The sequence below is a fragment of the Loxodonta africana genome, chromosome 10 (genome assembly GCF_030014295.1).
Source record: "Loxodonta africana isolate mLoxAfr1 chromosome 10, mLoxAfr1.hap2, whole genome shotgun sequence".
In the NCBI taxonomy this organism is placed as follows: domain Eukaryota; kingdom Metazoa; phylum Chordata; class Mammalia; order Proboscidea; family Elephantidae; genus Loxodonta; species Loxodonta africana.
In genome coordinates this window covers 74,755,314-74,780,415 of record NC_087351.1, presented here as the reverse complement: position 1 = coordinate 74,780,415, position 25,102 = coordinate 74,755,314, and the positions used below count along the sequence as shown (strand labels likewise).

Genomic DNA, 25,102 nt, shown 5'->3' with positions numbered 1-25,102 from the left:
TCCCATGGTTTCTCATTTACTTTATGCCACATTATAAATATAACAACCTTAGAATAACAATAGTAATACCAGTACCCCCACCACCACCAATATAATTACTGACAAGATGCCAAAGGATTTTTGTATATAATTCTCCTGTACCATTATTTTTAATAGTTGTACATTATTTACATTGTCACATGCTATACTCTCTCCCTTTTAACCTCCATTTTTTTTTAGTCTTAGTTCGACAAGTAATTATAAAGTTAGCGCTACTACCAGTCTTTATGTCAATGTCTCCCTATGCATTTTGACTGTCTGAAGCATGTTCTCTGATAAATTCCTTACAAAGGATCTGTGGGAACAGTGTTTCCTGAGTTCTTTTATGATGATGATGTAGTTTGTGCCCTTTATATTTGAAAGTCAGTTTTGTTGGATATAAAATCTTTGGTTCACTTTAATTACCTAGAGTATCTTAAATCCGCTACTCCCTCTACCCCACTCAAATCAATAGGCAAATCATAGAACTTTTGTTTTCTACCATCACCTCTGTTGTAGCTTTCTCTCACCTTTACCCTTGTCAATGCCTGGACTCGTGATTAGGTGGTTGTGAGGCTGGATAAAATCACATGTTTGTAATCCATGAAGTATTACACTATTTTCACAGTGATGCTAAATAGTCTTCCAATAGTACTTCCTTGGCCACCCTTCACAGTCATCCATTCTGTTAAAGTGCTGAACGTGTCATGGTTCTTTATTTGAAACACTAGGAAGAATCTAGTCTTAAAAGTAGGATTAAGCAAACCCTATTGCATAGAATTCAAGGTTCTCTCTCTCAGGTTCTATCTCCGTTTCACCATACTTTGCCCTCTGTCTATGTGCTCAAGTATGTTTGGCCGATTCTGCTCATCATTCCCTGGATCCCACTATTCTTTCAGCCTTAAATACTGCCTTTTTCCTTCAAGGTTCAGCTACAATTAAACAACACTCAAACACTTCCTTCTTACCGAGATCTTCCCTAACAAAATAAACTCCAAATCTATTGCCACCAGGTTGATTCTGACTCATGACGACACCTAAGTACCCTCTAATTCAAAAAAATTTTTTTTTCTTGTGTGCTTTGCCTACCTTGGTCCTATAGCACTTATTTTTCATTCCTATTGTGCAATTAGTTTTTTTTTTTTTTTTTTTTAATAGTTAAAGGCTTCTAGATAGCAGGATTTGTATTTCCTGCATCTTTCTATCCCCCATGGTGTGAATCATAGGTTTCAACTTAAGGGTAGAGTTAGGGTTACGATGCTGGTGCATTAAGTAAGTGAATGAGGTGTGTAGGGCAGCCACAATTTCTCACAATTTTGACAGATATGAAAGTTATATGACTTAACAGTGAGAATATGTACATCATTACAGGCTTCAACTCTAAATGCTTTCTTAGAAAAAGAAAACAGAAAAACTTCAAGATGTAATGACTTTTCAATTTAGTCTTATGCCTGTATTTCTTTTTTTATGACATGTTACTAGCTTACTTGATTTTGGTTTTAATATATAACCAATTCATTCATAACACTAATAGTGCCAAACTCAGAATTATCATTCTGTTTATAACTATTTCTTCCACTTCGCTAATGGTATCTACCATCGCCTATTACTGGTATTTGGATACTCTCTACTTTTTTACATCTACCTGATAGGGGCTCTTTGGCTCATTCTTTGTGTGAGTAAATAAAAATCTACAAGCTAAACCAATGAAGGCAGCTAGGAGTCACAAACAGTTAAGTGCTCGACTAACCCTAACCAGAAATGGTTGGTTAGAAGCCACCCAGAGATGCCTCAGAAGACAGGCCTGGCAATCTGCTTCTGAAAGGTTACAGCCTTGAAAACTCTAGGAAGTAGTTCTACTCTGCACACACGGGGTAGCCATGCATCGGAATCAACTCACAGCAACTAACAACAGTGTGAATCAATGAATTTTTTAATAGTTGAGGATTATTCTTGCCTACTCTAAAAATGCTTTCAAATTGTATCCATTATAATTTTTCAGCAGAATGAATTTAGACATCAGTCACTGGAGATTGGCAAACATAATTTCTAAGTGTTTTAAAAGATTTGAATACATCTATATCATTTCTTAATGTTAATACTCATTGTCTTGTTCTTTCTGGTCTTCTCTTTTAAAACATGACTTTATGCAAATTACTCTCTGTAAATAGTCAAAGTCCATTTAAAATCATGTAATTTAAAAACTCATGGTGTTGTTCGTTTATTAACAAATGTTTTTATGCATATGTACTCATAATGAAGTTTTTGAGCCAGCTGGAATAATCAATTATAGGGAAAGGCTGACTAATAAATAAAAGTGCATTCGTAGATTAAAGACCAGACTGTAGAAGAGTCATCAAACAGAACCTCATCAGGAAAACTACCTAAGTCAAATTCAAATGCTGTATTTTTAGGGATCCATTGGATGCATTAGCTATTCTATCTGATGAGCTACTGGGATACTTTTCATGCATTTATTTTATCCATGTCATTAGTTCACCACATAATGTGTTTCACATATATATATATATATATTTTAAACTCCGGGTGTTAAACTACAACCTAAGGAGACCATTGTCCCCAAGCATGCCATGATCTGTATAGTCCTGTAATTGTGCTGTAACTCTTTTTTTTTTCATGAAGTTTCCCACTATCTGAATCTTTAAAACCACTGTTTCCTGTGGTTTAGCAGTGAAATACTTCATAAAACTTGATGCAGAGAACTGAGAAAATATAAATAGGCCAAACAACAACTTTTATGTTGAGTGTGAGCTTTTCTACTAATTTTAGGACTTTCGGGGAAGGTTAGTTCTCTCAAGCTCTAAAATGTTTATAGCTGAGACTACTTGTGCCCAGTGGGAGGTGACCTAAAAACCAGCATCAAATGTTCTATAGTTGTAAAGATGAACAGGAGTTCCCAGCCCTGAAAGTGTGCAGAATCTTTGTGATAAAGAAAGGAATGCCTTCTTCTTTGGATATTCCATGCATAATCTGGCGTCTCCACATATCTGTGATTTCTGCAGATTACTCAACATAAACATGCATAACATGCCTTGAAGAAGGACTTTAGCGAGTTCTGCTAACGTCTGCTAAACTAATTGATTTTCAAGACAACCATCTTCCCAGAAGTGCCGTAACAGTTTGTTGTGAATTGAGTGCCTGTTAACCAAAAACCAAACCAAACCCATTGCTGTCGAGTGGTTTCTAACTCATAGCGACCCTATAGGACAGGGTAGAACTCCCCCATATGGTTTCCAAGGAGTGGCTGGTGGATTCGAACTGCCGACCTTTTTGTTAGCAGCCTGAGCTCTTAACCACTGCATCACCAGTGTCTGTTAGGTGATATTAAGTTCCTGAATTTTTAATAATTTTAATTACTAAAAAGTTAAATAATTTAAAAGGAAAAATTTCAGGGAGGTGTATATTAAGAATTTTAACTACATTAGTTAAGTATAATAAAATATGTAATAGACATGCCTTCACAATTAAAAATGGTCTATACTGGTAAGGGGAAACAATATATTGATTGTCTCTTACCTACTGATGATGCCCTTATCAGCTGTCTTAATCAGGGTCCCCTAGAGAAATAGAACCAGTTTTCTAAAGATTTACTAACTGCCCATATGGGCAAAGAATCTATGTTCTCTCTCTCTCTTCCCCTTCTGACTACGTACTATCTTTTCTGTCCTGTGTATCTGGCTTGAAATGTTATATCTTTTTTTTTTTTTTTCTTGTTTTTTCCTGTCAGTTCTGGCTTTAATCTGCATAATGAGAACAGGTATTTGCTCATCTCTGTGGTTACAGTGCAGAAAGAATAGGGCTTTGGCAGAGTGCCTCCAGGAAGGTTTTTTGCACCTGGATATTGTCCCTCTGTCTTTTCCACATGAAAACGTTCCCCTTCTCACAGCAGTCACACAAAGAATGCAGGTGATAACATTTCAGAAGCCAGGGGCTTTTGTGGAAATGTCTCAGCAGAAAGGCCTTTTGGTACTTTTAACCTTTGACGCTTCCTCCGCCCCTTTGTTCACGCAACGCAACTGCGTATTCATGACTTGGAATGACGACCATTTGAGAACAGGTTGCTAGTACACAGAGCTCTAAACGACTAGGTGATTTCCATGTGGTTTTTATAACGTTAAAAATATCTCCACATTTGACTATAGTGCAGCACCCTTTATGCAAATGTTTATGAGCTAAAAAATCTGGCTTTCCACATTTCTACTTCTTTGGCTTTGGAATTATGGATGGGGCTCTTGGGCAGGCTCTGACGATCTGCTTAAGGTTTGGTGGTAGGTGACGAGGGAGGGATGGGATCCTTGGGGAACTAAGTCCTGGCAATTTTTGGTTGGTTGGGGCACAGGACATAGTCACCGAATAACACCTGCTTAATACATGTCGAATCCATTCCAGATTTATAAAGGCTGTAAGACCAGATCCTTGTATATTGCATTTTATTGTCATCTCCTTTTTTTTTTTTTTTTTTCCACCAGAAGGGGCAGAAGCAATGGTGAAACTAATAAGTCACCTTTGCTCTTTCCAGTCACAATGGGAAAAGTTACAGTGGCAGAAAATAATAAAACAATTTGTTAAAACGAGTTTTCTGGCTTCTCTGTTGGATTTTGTTTATGCATGCCACTCCAGATTTCCATCAAGAACTGAATATAGGGTGATGTTACTTCACACATTATATGAAAGCATTGTACACTGTTATATGTGTACTGATGAGGTTGTACCTTCAGGCTCTAAATTATGCTAGAAGATCAACACTGTATATGAAACTAAGCAAGAATGTGGTTCGGATAAGAACAGTTGTAGATCCTTTAATATGTGTCTATACTGTTTTGCAGGGAAAGGTGATGTGTTCGGAGACATCTTCTGGAAGGAAACCACCCTTGCTCATGCTTGTGCCAATGTCCGGGCACTGACATACTGTGATCTGCACATCATCAAGCGGGAAGCCTTGCTCAAAGTCCTGGACTTTTATACAGCTTTTGCAAACTCATTCTCGAGGAATCTCACTCTCACCTGCAATCTAAGGAAACGGGTATGTTGTCTGGATTCACTCTCCCTTGCTCATATTCAGTAGGTTAATATCCTATGCAATATTAGCTGAAGGATAAAAAACATTTCATTTTGCAGCAGTATATTTCCATCAAGTTAAACTTATACAATTTTCTTTTCCTTTCCTTATATTTTAATACTTAAAAAAAAAAAAAAAAAACCCTGGCTAGATGGGTAAGGACTTTAAGCTTTATCATTTAAGATGAAAAATGAAAGCAGACTTGAGAAGAAACAAACATGAACTTATGATATAGTTCGCTTTTGGGATTTATAATACTGCTATAAATTAATACCAGCGTATCTTAACGTTGTTAATTTTTTTTTAACCTCATAAGACTAATCAAGTTGGTTGCCTATTTTGTATTCTTGACTTTCTTCAAACCCTCCTTCTAATTTAATAATCAATTCACAAAGCTTACTCCCCATTAATTCTTTCAAAGAGCACTCTGTCTCAAAAAATTAATTAACCCCACTGACCTATCCTACAAATAGGTATAGGAATCCTTTTCTTTGCATGCTGCTGCAAATTTAATCTTCATTGCCATTTTCTCTTTTATTGATGAGTGTGATACAAATTTAATTTGCATGAAGAAATCTCCTAGCTCGGATTTATAGGTCATTGGTCATTACCTAGGGCTCTTTTATTGCCAAGAATGAAATACACATTTGGATAACTGCACTTAAGGAATTTCATCTCAAATGATTGCCTGTCTTCAGTGAAGTATTTTGAAATAACAACCCTTTCCTTCCACTACCCCCTTAAATAGAACCTTCACTGTAGTTAACATGCAGGGAAAAATTAAAGTCATAAGACCAATTAACACCTATACTATAAAAAAAACATAGAAATGAACATGATCAAATGAATGTACTTCCCTGCTCAGGGTTCCGGCAAAGGAAAAGACTAGCAGTAAAAGTATTCACACTAGCCACATTACTGCATTTGATCTACATTTGAATGGCACTTACAGTTTGTAATTCTATTGGCATCAACAAATATTTATTGAGCATCTACAACCTGCAAGACACAATGCAGATAGCTGTGGAGAACACAAAGACTAAATGCAGAGCCCCCATGGTCAGGGAACTTACAGTCAGGTGTGAATACTATGTGACGTAACTGAAAGCTCAGATAGTGATGAATGTCGAAGGGGGTGCTAAGCATGAATTAAATATAGAACTTTCTTGCTTTAGGCTCTAAACTCCATAGGGAGCTCAGAGTCTCTATTAGCACGAAGCAGGACTATGTCTCCTTACCCTTTGGTCTATGCTCTACCTCTTCAACGGCAAATTCCTTCTCTCCAAGGCAGCCTGTTAGATATCTGAAACTCATATTCGTATTAAGTCTCATTAAATGTCAGCTTTTTAAATCTTCCCCTATACTGCAAGATTGCCGAAACCTGTGATTGTCATTGTTACATTCCTCAAGATATATATTATTTGCCATTGTTCTCCTCAAAACATATTGTTTAAGCAGCATCACATTTTATATTTATAATATGCTTGTGAAATAAAATGGACAGTTATTTTCCACTTAAAATGTATGACAAAATTTAGGCTTAGAGGGATTAACATCTAATAACTAATTGATACACTTGAAATATAAGATTTCGAAGAAGGATAATTAAGACAAATTATTCCTGGGTGGCGCAAACAGTGAAGCACTTGACTACTAACTGAAAGGTTGGCAGTTGGAACCCACCCAGAGGCATCTCAGAAGACAGGCCTGGCAATCAGCTCCTGAAAGATCACAACCTTGAAAACCCTGTGGAACAAGGAACGTGTGGAGTTGCTGCCATGAGCAGGAAATGACTTGAGGGCAACTAACAACAACAACCAGTAGAAAATTTTGATTCTTCAAAATGAGTTCATCGCAAGGCTGTGTTACCTCTTTTTCTCTTTCACATGTGTGCGTATAACACACATACATACTCCACACATTTGGTTTATTGATCATGAAGATTAGAGCACACAGCAGTGTGGCTATCTCTGATAGGACGAGAAGCAAGGGACAGAAGACTTATATTGACTTTTTAATGGCATCTGAGAATAGTGCACCTGCCTCTTTGCACAGGCAGGTGCACTGAGTTATATCAAATGGCTTCTTCCCTTTATAGCCTGTTCTCTGTGTCAGTTGTTTTTATAAATCCAGCCCTTTTGTTCCTGATGCGTGTCTCTCAAGACCTTGGCAAAATGTGGGAACAGGGTGTTCTGCAGTTATTCTCAGGAAAAAAAAAAATAAACCTACGCAACACACACAAAAAAAATCTCCGGTGATCGGTAATAATAACTATCATTTTGAGAGCCTATTATATAGCCAGGCACTTTAGTACATTTTACATATAATAATTCTTAAGACCTCTCCACAACCCACAAATGAGACAGTATGATCTCCATTTCACTGATGAAACATCCAAATTATGACCATTGTATGCTATTGATATCTCATAGCTATCATAACCTTTAATTACAATACAGTACCTAAAAGTAAGGAGCCCTAGTGGCACAATGTTTAAGTGCTGAGCTGCTAAGCAAAAGGTTGATAGTTTGAACCCATCGGCAGGTCCACAGGGGAAAAAAAAGACCTGGTGATCTGCTTCTTTAAAGATTACAGCCTAGGAAGCCCTATGGGGAAGTTCTGCTCTGTCCTATAGGGTAACTACGAGTTGGAATCGATACGATGGCACATAACACCAACAACCTAGTAAGTGGAGAAGACGGACCATTAACACAGCTTCTCTGCCATTATGAATTACAGCTCTGGCCACATAAGCACATGCAGTGGCTCAGTAGATCAGTTTGTATAGTGTGCAGTTTTCATTGGCTGCAATGGGGAGCATTGGGAAAGTTCTTAGTCCATCTCTATCAAGGAAAAATGGGAGGCTTGAGGTACAAATTAGCTACCCCTAACCATTCTTAAAGGAGCCCTGGTGTCATAGTAGTTAAGCACTCAGCTGCAAACTGAAAGGTCGGTGGTTCAATCCCACCATTGGCTCTGTGGGGAGGAGAAATGTGGCAGTCTGTTTCCATTGAGATTACAGGCTTGCAAACTCATGGAAGCTCATAGACACATCCAAACACCCTGAGGGATCGAATTACTGGGTTGAGGGCTGTGGGGACCATGGCCTCAGGGAACATCTAGCTCACCTGGCATAACTTAGTTTATAAGGAAAATATTCTACGTTCTACTTTGGTGAGTAGCTACTGGGGTCTAAAGGCTTGTGAGCAACCATCTCAGATAGTCCACTGGTAATACCCCATCTGGAGCAAGGGAGAATAAGAAAACCAAAGACACAAGGGAAAGATTAGTCCAAAGAGCTAATGGACCACAACTACCACAGCCTCTACCAGACGGAATCCAGCACAACTAGATGGTGCCCAGCTACCACCACCGACTGCTTTGACAGGGATCACAACAGAGGGTCCTGGACAAAGCTGGAGAAAAGTGTAGAACAAAATTCTAGAAAAAAAAAAAAAAGACCAGACTTACTGGTCTGACAGAAACTGGAGAAACCCCAAGAGTATGGCCCCCAGACACCCTTTTAGCTCAGTATTGAAGTCATTCCTGAGGTTCACCTTTCAGCCAAAGATTAGACCTGCCTGTAAAACAAAATAATACTAAATGGTACACCAGCGCAAGGATAGAAGGGGACAGGAAAGCTGGTAATGGGGAACCTAAAGTTGAGAAGGGGAGAGTGTCGACAAGTCGTGCGGTTGGCAACCAATGTCACAAAGCAATATGTGTATTAATTGTTTAATGAGAAGCTAGTTTGCTCTGTACACCTTCATCTAAAATCCAATTAAAAAAATGTCAAAAAAAAAATGAGTACAGCCTTGGAAATCCTATGGGGCACTTCTACTCTGTCCTGTAGGGTCACCATGAGTCGTAAGCGACTCGACGGCAATGTGTTTTAACGAGTTTTAACCACTCCAGACCCCTCTATATAAATATTCTAGTGCTATAACTGGTAATTTCACCCAACAACTGGACAAGGGTTAGTAAACTTTTTCTGTAAAGGACCAGATAGTATTTTAGGGTTTGTGAGCCATATGGTCTCTGTCACAATTACTCAACTGTCATTGTAGTGTGAAAGCAGCCATAGAAAATACATAAATAAATGAACATGTTTGTGTTTCAATAAAACTGTATATACAAAGCAGGTGGTTGCACATGAGCCTTAGAATAACAACCTCAGAAATAGAGGACTGGATATTAGATGGGGATAGCACTAGGTATGCAAATAGAATTCTCTCTCCCTTTATTATAGAGTAAGTCTCCAGTTGTTACCCAGCCAGAGGGTTATCATGAAATGAAAAACACCATATATTAAAGATGGAAAATTCAGGTGCCTTCAGGGGGCGGGTAGATGACATATATGATTGAGGCAAGAGTTATAGTAGCCTTTACAAACACACGTTATTTGTAAAGGGGGCAGCTGCTACTCAATCTGGCAGCATTTGCCTTGCTGGAATGCCAGCCCAGTACTACTTGGTCTTCATATTTTTTTTCCAGAAGAGCCAGGAGCATACTTTTTTTTTTTTTAATGTGAAATCTCATTATTTTAGAAAATCATTTGATTAAAAAAAATACTGCTTTGGTCAAACTAAATAAGTCTGCTTGCTATTGGCTTAACAGTTTGTGACTTCTGCAGATGAATGATTTAACAAACTCCCTGATCTTATAATACTAGAGATGGAGGTTTTACCTGGGGACGGTAAATTTGCATAAAAAACTACATCTTATTTTCCCTAATTTCTAACTGAACTTTGGGATTTCCTTCAATTACGAAGATAGGTGACAAACCCAGTATTTTTAAAAGTACCTGTCATGTGGCACCAAAAGAAAGTATAGATATTGTCATATCACATTACAGTTGTTGAAGATATCTTGAAATATTATTTGTTCATCACTATTTCAAAACTACTACAGTTATTAGACCCACTGTTAGATAATGTTTATTGCATTAGTAAAGAAGCACATAGATTACTACATTGTGAATTATGTTTTAATATTTAGAAAGCTGAATTTCAATATAACGTCTTTTTTGGAATCCTATGTATTTTATTTTGTGGATTTAAAGCCACTGTGAGTCAGAATCTGCTCAATAGCAATGGGGTTGATTTGATTTTTATTCTGAGAAGAGTTTCGTAGGCTTCACCTTGCTGCTAGAAGATCCCCACTATGAGACTAAAAATCTAAATTGGGTTGAGCAAAAGGACTGGTTGGTATATTTTTCCTTTTTTTTTTTTAATATAAAAAGAACACAGTTCCACAGCTCCCAATTGATTTAAACATATTCAGAAAAGGCCTGGGGAAAGCAGCAGGGAAAAAAGTTGACTGACTTGATTTATGTATTTATTTATTTAGCCAATTCAGGATGCCATTTCCTGGATGACAAAATGATGTTGATTAAATTGAGGACCAGCCCTTAGGTTTGGGTCAAGGGGGGCAAGCAACATGCTCAGAACAGGCAATAACTAAATTTTAAAGGATTCTAATTAGAATTTAAAAGGAGTGGTTATATTTAATGCTTATTCTGTCTAGTTGTTATGTAATGATATTTGCCATTTTTACAGAAAAGAGTTAACAGATTGGCCTGACTTCAGGCCTTTGAAAGAACTGCTTACAGGTTGGCCCGTGCTGACATCAGGGAATTTGAATTTAAAGAGGGTTCCTACCACCCTAACCCATAAGCATTGGTCACTCTGCTTAAACTGTTTATGCAAACAGTGTGGTTTATGGTGTTTCCTTCTATGTGTCTGGAATTTGGGGATATGTCAGGCAGAAGGTGCTTATGTGACTAGCCCCAATAAAAACCCTGGGAATTGAGTCTTTAATGAGCTTCCCTGGTAGGCAGCATCATGCATGTGTTGTCACTACTCGCTGCTAAGAGAATTAAATGCTACGAGTTGGAATCGACTCGACAACAATGGGTTTGGTTTGTTTTTGTGTCACTCCATTGGGACAGGACCCTTAGAAGCTTGTGCCTGGTTTTACCCAGATTTTGCTAGATGTACCTTTTCTCTTTGCTAATTTTGCTTTGTATCTTTTCACCTCAACATAAAGAAGAAGAAAAAAAAAATCCTCACAACTGGACCAATAAGCAACATTACGATAAATGGAGTAAATATTGAAGTTGTCAAGGATTTCATTTTACTTGGATCCACAATCAATGACCATAGAAGCAGCAGTCAAGAAATCAAACAATGTATTGCATTGAGCAGGTCTGCTACAAAAAACCTCTTTAAAGTGTTAAAAAGCAAAGATGTCACTTTGAGGACTAAGGTGCATGTGACCCAAGCCATGGTATTTTCGGTTGCCCCATAAAAAAAAAATTTTTTTTCATATGCATATGAAAGCTGGACAATGAATAAGGAAGACTGAATAAGAAATGATTCCTTTGAATTATGGTGTTGGTGAAGAAAATTGAATATACCATGGACTACCAGAAGAATAAACGAATCTCAGAAGATGCACAGCCAGAATGATCCTTAGAAGCGAGGATGGCGAGACTTCATCTCACATACTTTGGATATGTTATCAGGAAGTACCAGTCCCTTGGTAAAGTAGAGGGCTGGTGAAAAACAGGAAGGCCCTTGGTGAGGTGCATTGACACAGTGGCTATAACAATGGGCTCAAACATAGCAACAATTGTGAGGATGGTACAGGACCAGGCAGTGTTTTGTTCTATCGTACATAGGGTCACTATGAGTCAGAGCCAACTCAACGGCACCTACCAACAATAACAACATCCCTTTCACTGCAATAAATCATAGCTGTGATTATGGTTAAATGCTGAGTCCTGTGAGGACTCCTAGCAAATCATCAAACCTGGGAGTGGTCTCAAGAACCTTGACACCATTTTTACAAGAAATATATATTCTCAGAGGTCCTGAAATCGGCAGTTTGACAGTGACCTTTTTTTCCATAATGGATACTGAAATCTATGGACATTATGTTTTATGAGTTCAAGAGAATAAACCATTTTTCAGCTGGTTGGTATATTTGTCCACGAGGCTGTCAGGAGAATTCCATTTCCTTGAAGCCTAAAATAAATACTACATTAGCACTTATGGCTACATTAAGCATGGTTGAGATTTTGAATTATTTCTGAATATTTCCTTCACTTTCAAGATAGCAAGAACATATTTTCCTCCAGATTGACTATTTAAATAGGGTAAGTGAGGATTCGATTTGCTGTTTTCTGTTCTTTTTTTTTTTTTTTGGATGAAGCACTTTGTTAAAATGTGGCATAGAAAATATTGGCTGACTTAGTTCGGTATGCATCATCCATTATGCTCCTACTACAAAACTGTGGGATCAAGGAGATAAAAAGCTCAGTGCTTGCTATCTAGGAACCTACAGTCTACTGAGAGAGTCAGACGAAACAATTATAATAAAGTCAGGAAAGTGCTATGAGAAGGTTATGTACAGGTACTAAGGGGACACAAAGGAAAGGAAGCCAGCTCATTGGTGGGGAGGGCGGCAGAGAAAGTTTCCAGGAGGTGATGGTGCCCTTAGAGTTAGAATTGCAGGTCGTTTCAAACTGAGAAATATTCTAGAGAAAGGATGGCTCTTATAGATTATCTAGTCCAACATATTTTCTTTAAAGGTGGAAAAACAGACCCAGAGATTTAAGTGGCTTGCTCAAGTTTACTTAACTAATTAGTGGCAGGGGTAGGACTGGAACCCAAGTCCCTTGAATCCCAGGCTGACAGTATTTCTACTCTTTAATCTAGATTAAAAACCTTCTGTAGAAGATTCTGAGCAAAAATGAATACTTAGGTCAAGTAGAACAATCTGGCATTCCACATGAATATTCATTTAACCCTGTTTTTGTTTGTTTGCTTGTGTTTTTTAAATTAAACATGAAGAAGTAACTTAAAGAAATATTCTAAAGTCAAAGTTTGCAGCTAAACTGAGTCTGCATTACTGGGGGAGTTTTCCTAAGTCCCAGGGAATGCATTATGATTGATACTAGCAAAGCATCCTCGTACCCCTACAGTGATTTAAGAAACGACACCAATTTAAACTTAGAAAAACATCCCCCGGTTGAATGGACACAGGGAACCTAGGGTGGAAAGGTGGAGTGTGCTGTCATATTGTGGGGATTGCAAGTAATGTCACAAAACAATAGGTGTATAAATTTTTATATGAGAAACTAACTTGAGCTGGAAACATCCATCTAAAGCACAATTAAAAAAGGGAAAACATCCCCCCAAGAATGACCAATACAAATTGTAAATGACGAAAATAAAACACCGAGGTGCTTGTAGGATCCCTTTCAGCCCATAAAGGCAGGGTCCAATGGAAAGAACCTGGAGCCACATTGCCCGCTGGCAATGATATGAATTAGCCTAGCACCCATCCTGAATGTTGATGGTCCAGTTGTAAGAAATAGTGGTTTCACTTTGTGGTTCGGACTGACTCTTGTATTAGCACAGGCTCAGCTGTCAGTAACTGCTTTTCTTTCCAGAAAGCATTCTCATTCTGGTGAATTCAGCAGCGTAGAATATCTTTTTTTCTGTGAGCGATGAAGCATCTTAGCAGAAATTACTTTTTGTGGAGAAATAAATACTGGAGCTGGATATCAGACAGGCATGGAGCACTTGTTGGGTCAACGTGTGTGTGTTGCAGATGGCACGTATTTCGGTAATCTGTACCAGCGGTTTTGAAGAAAAGGTGTAGGAATGCGCATTGGGAGTTCCACCTTCACGCTAAACAAAATATGGGGCCACATTCATTCCACAAATTTGTCATTTATTGGTCCTATGAAAAAGGCATAACTGAAACATTATCTTCACTTGGAGCCAAAGATAATATGGTCTCCGTAAAATGCTGAAAAATTCCCTGGTATCTGTGCATATTTTTTTCGTAGAACTGATTACTTCAGCTTTCTGTTTACTTTTTGTCTCTTTGACTAAATGATAAGCTCCTGGAGGTAGGCATTGTCTGTGATCGTTATTGCCAACGAGTTGGTTCTGACTCATGATGACCGCTGGTGCAGAGCAGAACCGTGCTCCATCTAGTTTTCAAGGCTGTGACCTTTCAGAAGCAGATCACCAGGCCTTTCTTCTGAGGTGCCTCTGGGTGGGTTCAAACCACCAACCTTTCAGTTAGTAGTCATGCACTTAACCATTTGCACCCCCCAGGGACTCCTAATGACTAAAATAGTGGGTGCTGTATAATTGAATGAATGAATCTACTGAATGAATGAAACGTGAATTAGGCGTGCCTCACAGCACCATTTTTATCATCACTGACTAGATTAATTGCTGTCATCTAGAAAAACACATGGAACTTTTGACAACCTTGGCAAAAAGTCTTAGGAAATACAATTGTGAAAATGACCATTACTAATCATTGTTAAATCACGATGAAGTTAACGTCCAGCTGCTATTTCTCATCATTCATGCGGGCCGTGCATCCTGCAGCAGCTTGCCCAGTGCCTTCAGGATAGTCCAGCAGTTTTGAGCATCACTGTTGCATGAATTAAGATCACCTGATCCCAGGGAATGTCATTGCCGGGATAGTTTCTTAATCTCATTCTGAAGGGTTTTGAAGAGCCAACTTTTTCTTAGCAGTTTCCTCTGAAGAATCTGCACACCACATTTGAATCTGAGCAGAGTGTGATTATCACCCTCACTGCCTCAGTTCATCATCTGGATTGTGAATTCCCTGTGCACTTCCGACCCTGCTTTCACATTACAGCTTTTAGGACTTTGACCTCCAAACTGACGGAACTCACTGCCTTGCAGCTTATATACACCATGTGCGTTTCCTCATTTGAGCTTCCAATCAGCATTGTTAAGGGATGTGGGTGCACAGAGGCTAAGTGACTGGTAGTTGCTCTATGACTCCAACCTTGGTTTTCTAACTCCAAGCTGGCTCTCATTGCACTGATTGTGGTAAAAAGGGGTGCACCTCCAATTGTGGAAGTTCATCATGTACATGTAGACGAAGAAAAACACCTAATTGTGGAGTCTTTCGAGTCCTTAATCTGCTTCTATTTAGGGCTCTCTGTTGGTCTGTTTCTAGACAGGATAAAAATCTTTCCACGTTTATTTACCAAGACATTGGTTCACAGATCCCAAGCTCTTCAAAATGCCTCCAAAATTGTCATTTAAGAACAGAGTTTTCCAAGTTTCAAAATGGGGACTGATCCAATAATTTACCAACAATCCTTGACAGTACATTTATACTGTCTGTTGTTTTCCACTTCTGCTTCTAAAACTAGAGACTATTCTTGTTGCAAGAAAAACGTGTATTCTAATGTCAAATAAGAAGGAAATAAATCTTTAGCAAGTGGAAGAGTAACACAATATAAAAGGTTGACATATAAATTATTTTTCTTGGGAATTCTCAGGATGTCCAATAATCTACTTGAAACATTTGTTTTTGTGTATTTTTGTTTTTAGGTCTGAATCTTACCTTAGAATAATGCCTTTCTTTTTCATGGGAAGTGTAGAAGTCCCTGGGTGGTACAAACAGTTAAGCACTTGACTACTAGCCAAAAGGTTGGTGGTTCAAACCCACCCAGCGGCACCTTGGAAGACAGGCCTGGCAATCTGCGTCCGAAAGATCACAGCCTTGGAAATCCAATGGAGCAGTTCTACACTGCGTACATGGAGTCGCTGTGCGTCGGAATTGACTCCAGGGCGACTAACAATAACAACAGCAGGTGAAGCATAGCTGGACACCAGACTGTTCATTTCCTTTATGTCTATCACTTCTTTATTCTCAACAATTAATATTTGATGAGGGACCACTGGAAGCATCGTGCTATATCATTCCTTTTGAATGTCAAAGCAAGAATTTTTATTAATGCTGAGATTGGAATGTGTGCCTTATTTTCTTCCCTAATGCCTTTGGATATTATTTTGAATCTGGAATACATGTGATTTTTTCTGTCATGACTTCTTATGACTCTTTTCCACTTTCTCGTCCAGAAAAAAAGTCAATGGACATTCTTTAGTTGAATCAACGATCTTAAGTTTGAGTGTTTTTATGAACCTATTTTTAATATATTTTTAGGTAAAATTGTTTTGTGGGTTCCTCTCTTCGCAAGCCCCAGCATAATATCTAAATTCAATCATGTGGCTTGTCATTGGACTTTCTTTCCTTCCTTTTTGAGCTGACTCCACTGACTCAGCTTTTTCTATCCTCTGTGGCATCTAAAAGAATACAGAGTTCAACAGACATGTAAGTGAAAGGTTTCCATGCAGATTCTGATGAGTAGCTTTATAAAGCTTTACACCGAGGGGGCGTATTTTGAGATACGTTGAGTTATTCAAAGGAGGGATTTCAAAATGCTTACAGTAAATTCAGTCGAACTGCTGCCCCCAAAAAGTAAAATAAATATTCCAATAACACATGTCCGTTTCTATAGAATAAAAAGGACTTTAATGCATTATGTACATTTTGTAAATGAGAAAATAGAGAGCATATCTGTGGTTAGATCTAATTCCTAGTAGTTGATGAATATCCTGACCAAAATAACTTCTGCCTTCCTGGAATGTCCTTTTTTTTACCCCCCCAGCTGGGAGGTGCATTTTGTAGATTTTGACATTCCAGCCAAGTGATCTTTTCCCCAAAGGAATCAAATAAGTGATTCTTTAAAAAAAAAAAAAAAAAATTTTTTTTTTTATTTTTATTGAATAGCCAGAGATGCTCAGATGACCCAGTGAGGCTACAGTAATTTCTCCTAGAGAAAGTTATTCATTTTTTCCATCCTCTTTCTGAATCAGGTTGTACTTGATTCACCCACCATACTTTTAGAAGTTGACTTCACTGGGGTTTGTTATGTGTCCATAGTTTTATCCTCTAGAGAATGGTGTCATCTGTTGAAATTCAGTAGAAGAGTAGTCCCTTAGGAAACTCACAATCTGGAATGGAAACTGCAGAGCAAAAACTGCAGCTGCTCATTCTTAGGAAAAGCCAATTTCCCCTAACGGGAGCACACAGAGGTGGTGTGGGGCACTGGGCCCTGTCCAGGAGGTTATTTCCATCTTTTAGCAGGTATATTAGCAACTACTTTAGATATGGTCTGTGGACTGCATCGTAATTCAGGCATATTTATAGGGTAATAGGTTAGTAATAAAGATTCCTTGAAGCTTAGTTTCACATGACAAAAAGATACATATTCCCCTCTTGAGTGAGAAAATAGTGTTTCCTAATGTTCCAAAATTCAGAAACCAGGATGCCAAATGGCCTACTTAGCCATTGGACAGTGAGCTGCTATTATGCAGGGAAAGGGCTGTTGTGCCTGCAAAAAGCAAACGTAAGAGATCAGATCCAGTCTGCTGAATTTATGACTCCATAAAACGAGGCTGACTGCAAGGCTTGCTAATAGCAACATTTCCACACCTGAGAGTCACCAAGTGGCTTGTTACTGAGATCACACACTAGAAGGATTTCCTCCACAGGCTATTAGGAGTGCAGGTAGGAGAGGGGGAGAGCAAAGAAATGTGCCTTATGGAGAATCATCCCTTCATTGTGATATGGCTGACTTCCCCCAAGGTGTTTGCGAGGAAGCTCTGAATGTGGACGTTTGCTATGGCAGAAAAATTATGAAAACAGACTTGGATTTGGTAGTTTTGCAAAGCTGCAAAATCTTAGTTGTTGCGTACCTAAGGATTCTAATTGGGACGTTCCCTTAGATAAGTGTTTTTAATTTTGAACCAGCAATTCTATGGGGTTTGGTAACATTAATGAAGCTTAAATGTTGGGAGAGAGAGAGAGAGAGGATGCAAGAGAACTATAACAACTTACTCAGGACGTGCCTGTCACCAGAAAAGACTTGCAAAAAATCTAATTATATAAAAATGTACCCGGTGCTTGAAAGGTAAGCCAGCTTTACTTACTATGCCAAATTGAATATAAAAGATACGAATTTTTAGCTTTTGAGCAAACTTTATCAAACAAACACATCACTCGCCTTCTGGAAACATAGGTATCTCTGTATTTTCCATGGTCAAATATCCATCTTCTAGAAACCCTTTATCATTGATTCCACAGAAATTGATTATCCAAGCATTTCCTCATTTTGTTCAAAGCATCTTCAGAACAAAATATGCCGACTTTAGAAAACTGAGACTCCATCTGTATTTCAGAGAGTGGAACTATAGTCATCTGGGGCTAGCTTGACAAAAACACAACTGATTAATTTTGATTAAAGATCAGAAATGCATTTAATTTCTCACCAAAATAATGTCAAATTAATATGAGTGACCAGGGCTAAAATAAAGGCAGAGTATAACCATTTAGGAGCTCTGGTGGCCCAGTGGTTAAGCACTTGGCTGCTAACCAAAATGTTGACGGTTAGAAACCACCAGCAGCTCTGCATGAGAAAAAACCTGGAAATTTGAAACCCTGGTGGTGTAGTGGTTAAGTGCTACGGCTGCTAACCAAAAGGCTGGCAGTTCGATTCCACCAGGTGTTCCTTGGGAACTCTATGGGGCAGTCCTACTCTGTCCAGTAGGGTCACTATGAGTCTGAACCGACTCAACCATTTTGGTTTTGGAAACCCTGGTGGCATAGTGGTTAAGAGCTACAACTGCTAACCAAAGGTCAGCAGTTCGAATCCACTAGGTGCTCCTTGGAAACCCTATGGGACAGCTCTACTCTGTCCTATAGGGCCGCTATGAGTTGGAATCTACTCGACGACAATGGGTTTGGTTTTCCCAAATGGTCTGGTGGTTAGAATTTGGTGCTCTCACCGCCACAGCCTGCGTTTCTTTCCTGGTAAGGGAGACACATATTTGGAAACCCTGGTGGCATAGTGGTTAAGAGCTATGGCTGCTAACTAAAAGGTGAGCAGTTCAACTCCACCAGGTGCTCCTTGGAAACCCTATGGGGCAGTTCCACCCTGTCCTATAGGGTTGCTATGTGTCGGAAATGACAGCAATGAGTTTGGTCTTTTTTTTTTTTTTTTGGTTTATAACCATTTAGATAGCAACAAAAGCAATTGTTTCAAATGGAGAAATGGGCAAAGAAATTTCTTTTTTGAGTTATAAAAAGACTTGTTTTCAAAACTAAAAATTTGAGATCACAGCTTTAAAATATAGGAGAGTAAGGCCATCAAGATTTAGACCAATAGAAGAGAACTTTGGAAAAGGACGTATTACAAGGAAAAAGGGATGTTGTTGTTCAATTGTAATTAGAGAAAAGAAACCGGTCACCTTCTCCTGTGACTCCAGCTCCCTCCTCAGGGAACAGCTCTGGCTCTTCCTCCTCCATCCCACCTAGGTTCTGTGCTCTAGCTCCACATGACCTCCCCTTTCTCGGTGCTTCTGTAGCACCCACCTCTGAATCATGTGACTGGTATTTACTGTGTGTTGTTTTGTAGAATTGTGTGTGTTGAACAGATGCTCTGCCTGTTAAGCTCTAAAAATAAACATCTATTACCCCGTAAGTCCAACTGCTCTTTGCAACCTAGAACTCCAGCAATATTTGTTAATGGAGTCACTGCATAATATTGCAATATTTATTCATTTAAAGGGATGTGTGTGCTGCTTCCCTTTTTGGTAGTACATACAACACAGTACCCGTGGGGGAAGTGAGTACTGAGAGGAGAATAGCAAGAAAAGAAGAAAAAGAGAAGTCGGATTTTTAGTTTCAGCTCTGAAAATTACTGGGATCGTTTTGAATGTATCTTTAAAAAGAGTTTACAGAAACTACATCCTTGAGGAGTTTGAAAGATTCTTTGGGAATTTAAACATTAAAAAAAATGTAGACTTCCCATTGGATTAGTACAAGGAAATCTATTTCAGGTGACTAAAACTGGTCACAGAATGGTAAGAGTAATGGCGTTATTTAGGATTCTCCAGGACAGCACCTAACAACAAAGGAGGCACGTGAATTCTTTAAAGCATTAGGCATTAAATTTAGAACAAATCATTAGTTTATTTTTGGTCAAAGAGAAAGAGGGGAGGGTGTTCCAAACACACAGCTCTTCTCTCTTAAGCAACTATAGGCAAAAGTGGACATTGTCTTTCTACTCAATTCAGAAAGAAAGAAAGAAAAAGTCCTGTTTACACCTACAGTCATGGAACATTTATATTCTGCCCAAGGGAGTTTGCTAAAAGCTCCCTTTGTAAGGGCTAAGGTGACCCCTTTGGGTTCAGGTTTACAATCTTGGCAATTAGTTTACTTGGACAAATTAGTTTACTTGCCATGACTCATTTAATACACCTGTAAAATGAGAATATAATAATAAATATACATAGAGTGCCTCTCAAGTGGCAAGCATTTTCTAGACACAGAGTACATGTTGTTGTTGTTGTTTTTAGGTGCTGTCGAGTTGGTTCCAGCTCATAATGACCCTGTGTACAACAGAATGAAAAACTACAGAACAATGCCTGCACCATTCTCACAATTGCTGTTATGCTTGAGCCCATTGTTGCAGTCACCGTGTCAGTCTATCTCATTGAGGGCTTCCTCTTTTTCACTGACCCTCTACTTTAACAAGCATAATGTCCTTCTCCAGGGACTGATGCCTCCTAATTACATGTCCAAAGTATGTGAGATATAGCCTCTCCATCTTTGCTTCTAAGGAACATCCTGGCTGTATTTCTTCCAGGATGGGTTTGTTCATTCCTTTGGCAGTCCACGGTATATTCAATATTCTTTGCCAACACCACAATTCCAAGGCATCTGTTCTTCTTTGGTCTTCCTTATTCATCGTCTAGCTTTTGCACGCATATGAGGTGAATGAAAACACCATGGCCTGGGTCAGGCGCACCTTAGTCTTCAAGGGGATGTCTTTGCTTTTTAACACTTTAAAGAGGTCTTTTGGAGCAGATCTGCTCAATGCAATAAGTCGATTGATTTCCTGACTGCTGCTTCCATGGCATTGATTGTGGATCCAAGTAAAATGAAATCCTTGACAACTTCAACATTTTTTCCATTTGTCATGATGTTGCTTATTGGTCCATTGTGAGGATTTGTGTTTTCTTTATGTTGAGGTATAATCCATACTGAAGGCTGTAGTCTTTGTTCTTCATCAGCAAGTGCTTTAAGTCCTCTTCACTTTCAGCAAGCAAGGTTGTATTATCTGCATAATGCAGGTTACTAATGAGTCTTCCTCCAATTCTGATGCCCTGTTCTTCATATAGTCTAGCTTCTCAGATTATTTGTTCAGCGTATAGATTGAATAAGTATAGTGAAATGATACAACCCTGACGCACACTTTTCCTGACTCTAAACCACACAGTGTCCCCTTGTTCTGTTCGCACAACTGCCTCTTGGTCTATATACAGGTTCTGCATGAGCACAATTAAGTGTTCTGTAATTCCCATTCTTCACAGTGTTATCCATAATTTGTTATGATCCACACAGTCAAATGCCTTTGCATAGCCAATAAAACACAGGTAAACATCTTTCTGGTATTCTCTGCTTTCAACCAGGATCCATCTGACATCAGCAACGATATCCCTGGTTTCATGTCCTCTTCTGAATCTGGCTTGAATTTTTGGCAGTTCCTGGTTGATGTACTGCTGCAACCACTTTTGAATGCTCTTCAGCAAAAAATTTACTTAACTGTGATATTAATGATATTGTTGGATAATTTCCGTATTCTGTTGGATCATCTTTCTTTGTAATGGGTAAAAATATGGGTTTCTTCCAATCGATTGGCCAGGTAGCTATCTTCCAAATTCTTGGCATAGATGAGTGAGCACTTCCAGTGCTGCATCCATTTGTTGAAACATCTCATCTAGTATTTTGTTCGTTCCTGGAGACTTGCTTTTCACCAGTGCCTTCAGTTCAGCTTGAACCTCTTTCTTCAGTACCATCGATTCCTGATCATATGCTGGCTCCTGAAATGGTTGAATGTCAACCAATTCTTTTTGGTATGTTGACTCTGTGTATTCCTTCCATCTTCTTGGATGCTTCCTGCATTGTTCAATATTTTCACCATAGAATCCCTCAATGTTGCAACTCAAGGCTTGAATTTTTCTTCATTTCTTTCCACTCGAGAAATGCCATACATGTTCTTCCATTTTGGTTTTAACTCTAGGTCTTTTCGCATTTCATTATAATACTTTACTTTGTCTTCTCTAGGTGCCCTTTGAAATCTTCTATTCAGCTCTTTTACTTCATCATTTCTTGCTTTTGCTTTAGGTACTCTATGTTCAAGAGAAAGTTTTAAGTTTTAGAGTCTCTTCTGACAACCATTTTGGTCTTTCCTTTCTTTCCTGTCTTTTTAATGACCTCTTGGTCTCTTCATATATGATGTCCTTGATGTCATTTCACAATTTGTCTGGTCTTCCATCATTAGTGTTTGAAGCATCAAATCTATTCTTGAGATGGTCTCTAAATTCAGGTGGGATATACTGAAGATTGTACTTTGGCTGTCATGGACTTGTTCTAATTTTCTTCAACTTCAACTCGAACTTGTATATGAGCAATTGATGCTCTGTTCCGCAGTTCACCCCTGGCCTTGTTCTGACTGATGATATTGAGCCTTTCTGTCGTCTCTTTCCACAGATGTAGTCAATTTGATTTCTGTTGTATTCCATCTAGGGAGGGCCATGTGTATTGTTGTTGTTTATGTTGTTGAAAAAAGGTATTTGCAGTGAAGAAGTCATTGGTCTTGCAAAATTCTATCATGGGATCTCTGTCACCAAGGCAGTATTTTCCAACTACTCACCCTTCTTCTTTGTGTCCAACTTTCACATTCCAATCACCAGTAATTATCAATGCATCCTGATTACATGTTTGGTAAAAATCTTTCATTTCTTCATCTTTGGCCTTAGTGGTTGGTGCATAAATTTGAAGTGCTGTGTTAACTGGTCTTCCTTGTACACATATGGATATTATCCTACCACTGTCAGTGCTGTACTTCAGGATAGATCTTGAAATGTTCTTTTTGATGATGAATGCAACACCATTCCTCTTCCGGTTGTCATTCCCGGCATAGTAGACCATATGATTGTCCAGTACAAAATGGCCAATACCAGTCAATTTTGGCTCACTGATGCCTAAGATATCAATATTTATGCATTCCATTTCATTTTAGTCTGTTTCCAATTTTCCTAGATTCCTACTTCATAAATTCCACGTTCCTTTTATTAATGGATGTTTACAGCTGTTTATTCTCATTTTCAGTAGTGCCACATCAGCAGATGAAGGTCCTGAAAGCTTGACTCTATCCATGTCATTAAAGTTGATTCTAAGGAGGCAGCTCTTCCCCAGTCATCTTCTGAGTTCCTTCCAACCCGAGGGGCTCCTCTTCCAGCACTATATCAGACAGTGTTCCTCTTCTGTCAGTAAGGTTTTCACTGACTAATTCTTTTCAGAAGTAGGCTGCTGGGCCTTTTTCCTAGTCTGTCTTAGTCTACAAGCTCAGCTGGAACCTGTCCACCATGGATGACCCTGCTAATATTTGAATACCAGTGGCATAGCTTCCAGCATCACAGCAACACTCAAGCCCCCACAGTGTGACAAACTGACAGATGCATGGGGGACAGAATATGTAGAGGTGCACAAAGCAGACATGTTTTCTCCCCACATGGGGTTTAGAGTCTAGCACCTACCTCACAGAATCACTGTGAATATTACATACGTAGAAACCACCCCATGAAAGATAATACTGAATATTACCAGTGTTGATGGCAATGATGATGATGATGATAAGGATGATGATGTGTGTCACAAACTGTTGCTCCAGGGCCTTTCCTAAATTTCCAATCGGAAGAAAAGGTCAGGCTGTGGACTTAGTATTACTGGGGTCTGCCAATCACTGAGGTTAAGAAAGTAAGGTATATGTTACCAAGTTACCTGCGTCTGATCTTTAGAAGATAGAAGCTCCTTCTTATGAGTTAAATGTAATGTGTAGTGACAAGGAATCTCATATGCAGTAATGGAATATGCCGGGAGTTGTAGAAATAAACAGTTCTGCACTTGCCCAACATAATGTTGAGGTTTCCCAAAGAAATACCTACTGTCTTATGTTAACACAAAGTAACATCTACCTCCACCTCTTTCCAGATTCCACACAATCAGCAGAACTCTACTAGGGGTAAAAATCTCAACTGCAGTCCCTGACATTCCATGAAATGACTTGGCTTATGATAAGTCTTAAGAGAACAGACAGGGTTTGTAATGCCAAGTCTAGTTCTTGTAACTTTTAACTCTCTGTTCTGTTAATGAGCAAACCTTCTTGCTCTGTTTTGCTGCGTGTGCTACCATTAGTATTACACAATTTAACTTGGCCTAAAACCTGCACCTTAACTATGGATTATAAACTCATCCTGGATTATGAGTTCAGTCCAACTTTGGCTATCTGAGTAGTCTGCTATCTGATGAAATACTGTCCTCATAACCATACCCCTGTGACTGTAGAAACAGTTACTACGTAAATATCTTCCTTTTAATGGGAGACACTCAGAGGACACATTAGGACAAATGCAAAGACCTTTTGCAGCCAGTGCTTAGTATTAACCCAATAGTTTTGTAAACCAAGAGCCAATTTCACTCTTTTATTTAGGATGTCAAGCTAAATTTGAATTGCAGTTTTAGAGCTAAAAGGCAGCCACATTTGCTTTCATAAAAATTTTAATTTCACCTGTTCTTAATGTTGCTGCATCTTTGAAGGTCCCATTTTTTAAATACTATTTGCATCCATTGTGAAAGAAAATAATAAAGACAGGCCACTGGTATGGGAAGAAAGAGAAATATTGTATCAACAAGCTCACTCCACTAGTCAAATTTGTCAAAGAAAAGGTGAACTAATATCTTTCCTTTTTATAATATTCTCTGCAAGAAAAAAGTTGCTCATTTTATTCATGTTTGACATTTCATAGTAAAGGTAAAATTCATTTTTAATGAAAAATATTCTACAGGGTTATTAATTAAAAGAAATACAGAAAGAGAGAACTGTCATTTTAAAAGAGCAACTCATGAATTAGAGAAAGTCTGCAGGCAAAAATACAGCTCAGTGAAGCTCTCTCCAAGCTTGGTGGCCAGCTGCCAGTGGAAAGCAACCCTCACCCTGCATCCTGATGGCACCATGTCGTGTGC

At 38.7% G+C, this 25,102-nt stretch overlaps 1 protein-coding gene across 1 annotated transcript in view; it reads left to right on the top strand.

Moving 5' to 3' along the window:
• Positions 1 to 25,102, top strand: part of KCNH5 (potassium voltage-gated channel subfamily H member 5) — a 336,327-nt gene that overhangs the window by 258,298 nt on the left and 52,927 nt on the right. Inside the window, exon 10 of the mRNA XM_003408696.4 lies at positions 4,866 to 5,062. Coding sequence (XP_003408744.1) covers positions 4,866 to 5,062 — 197 coding nt within the window. The remainder of the gene's footprint in view (positions 1 to 4,865; positions 5,063 to 25,102) is intronic.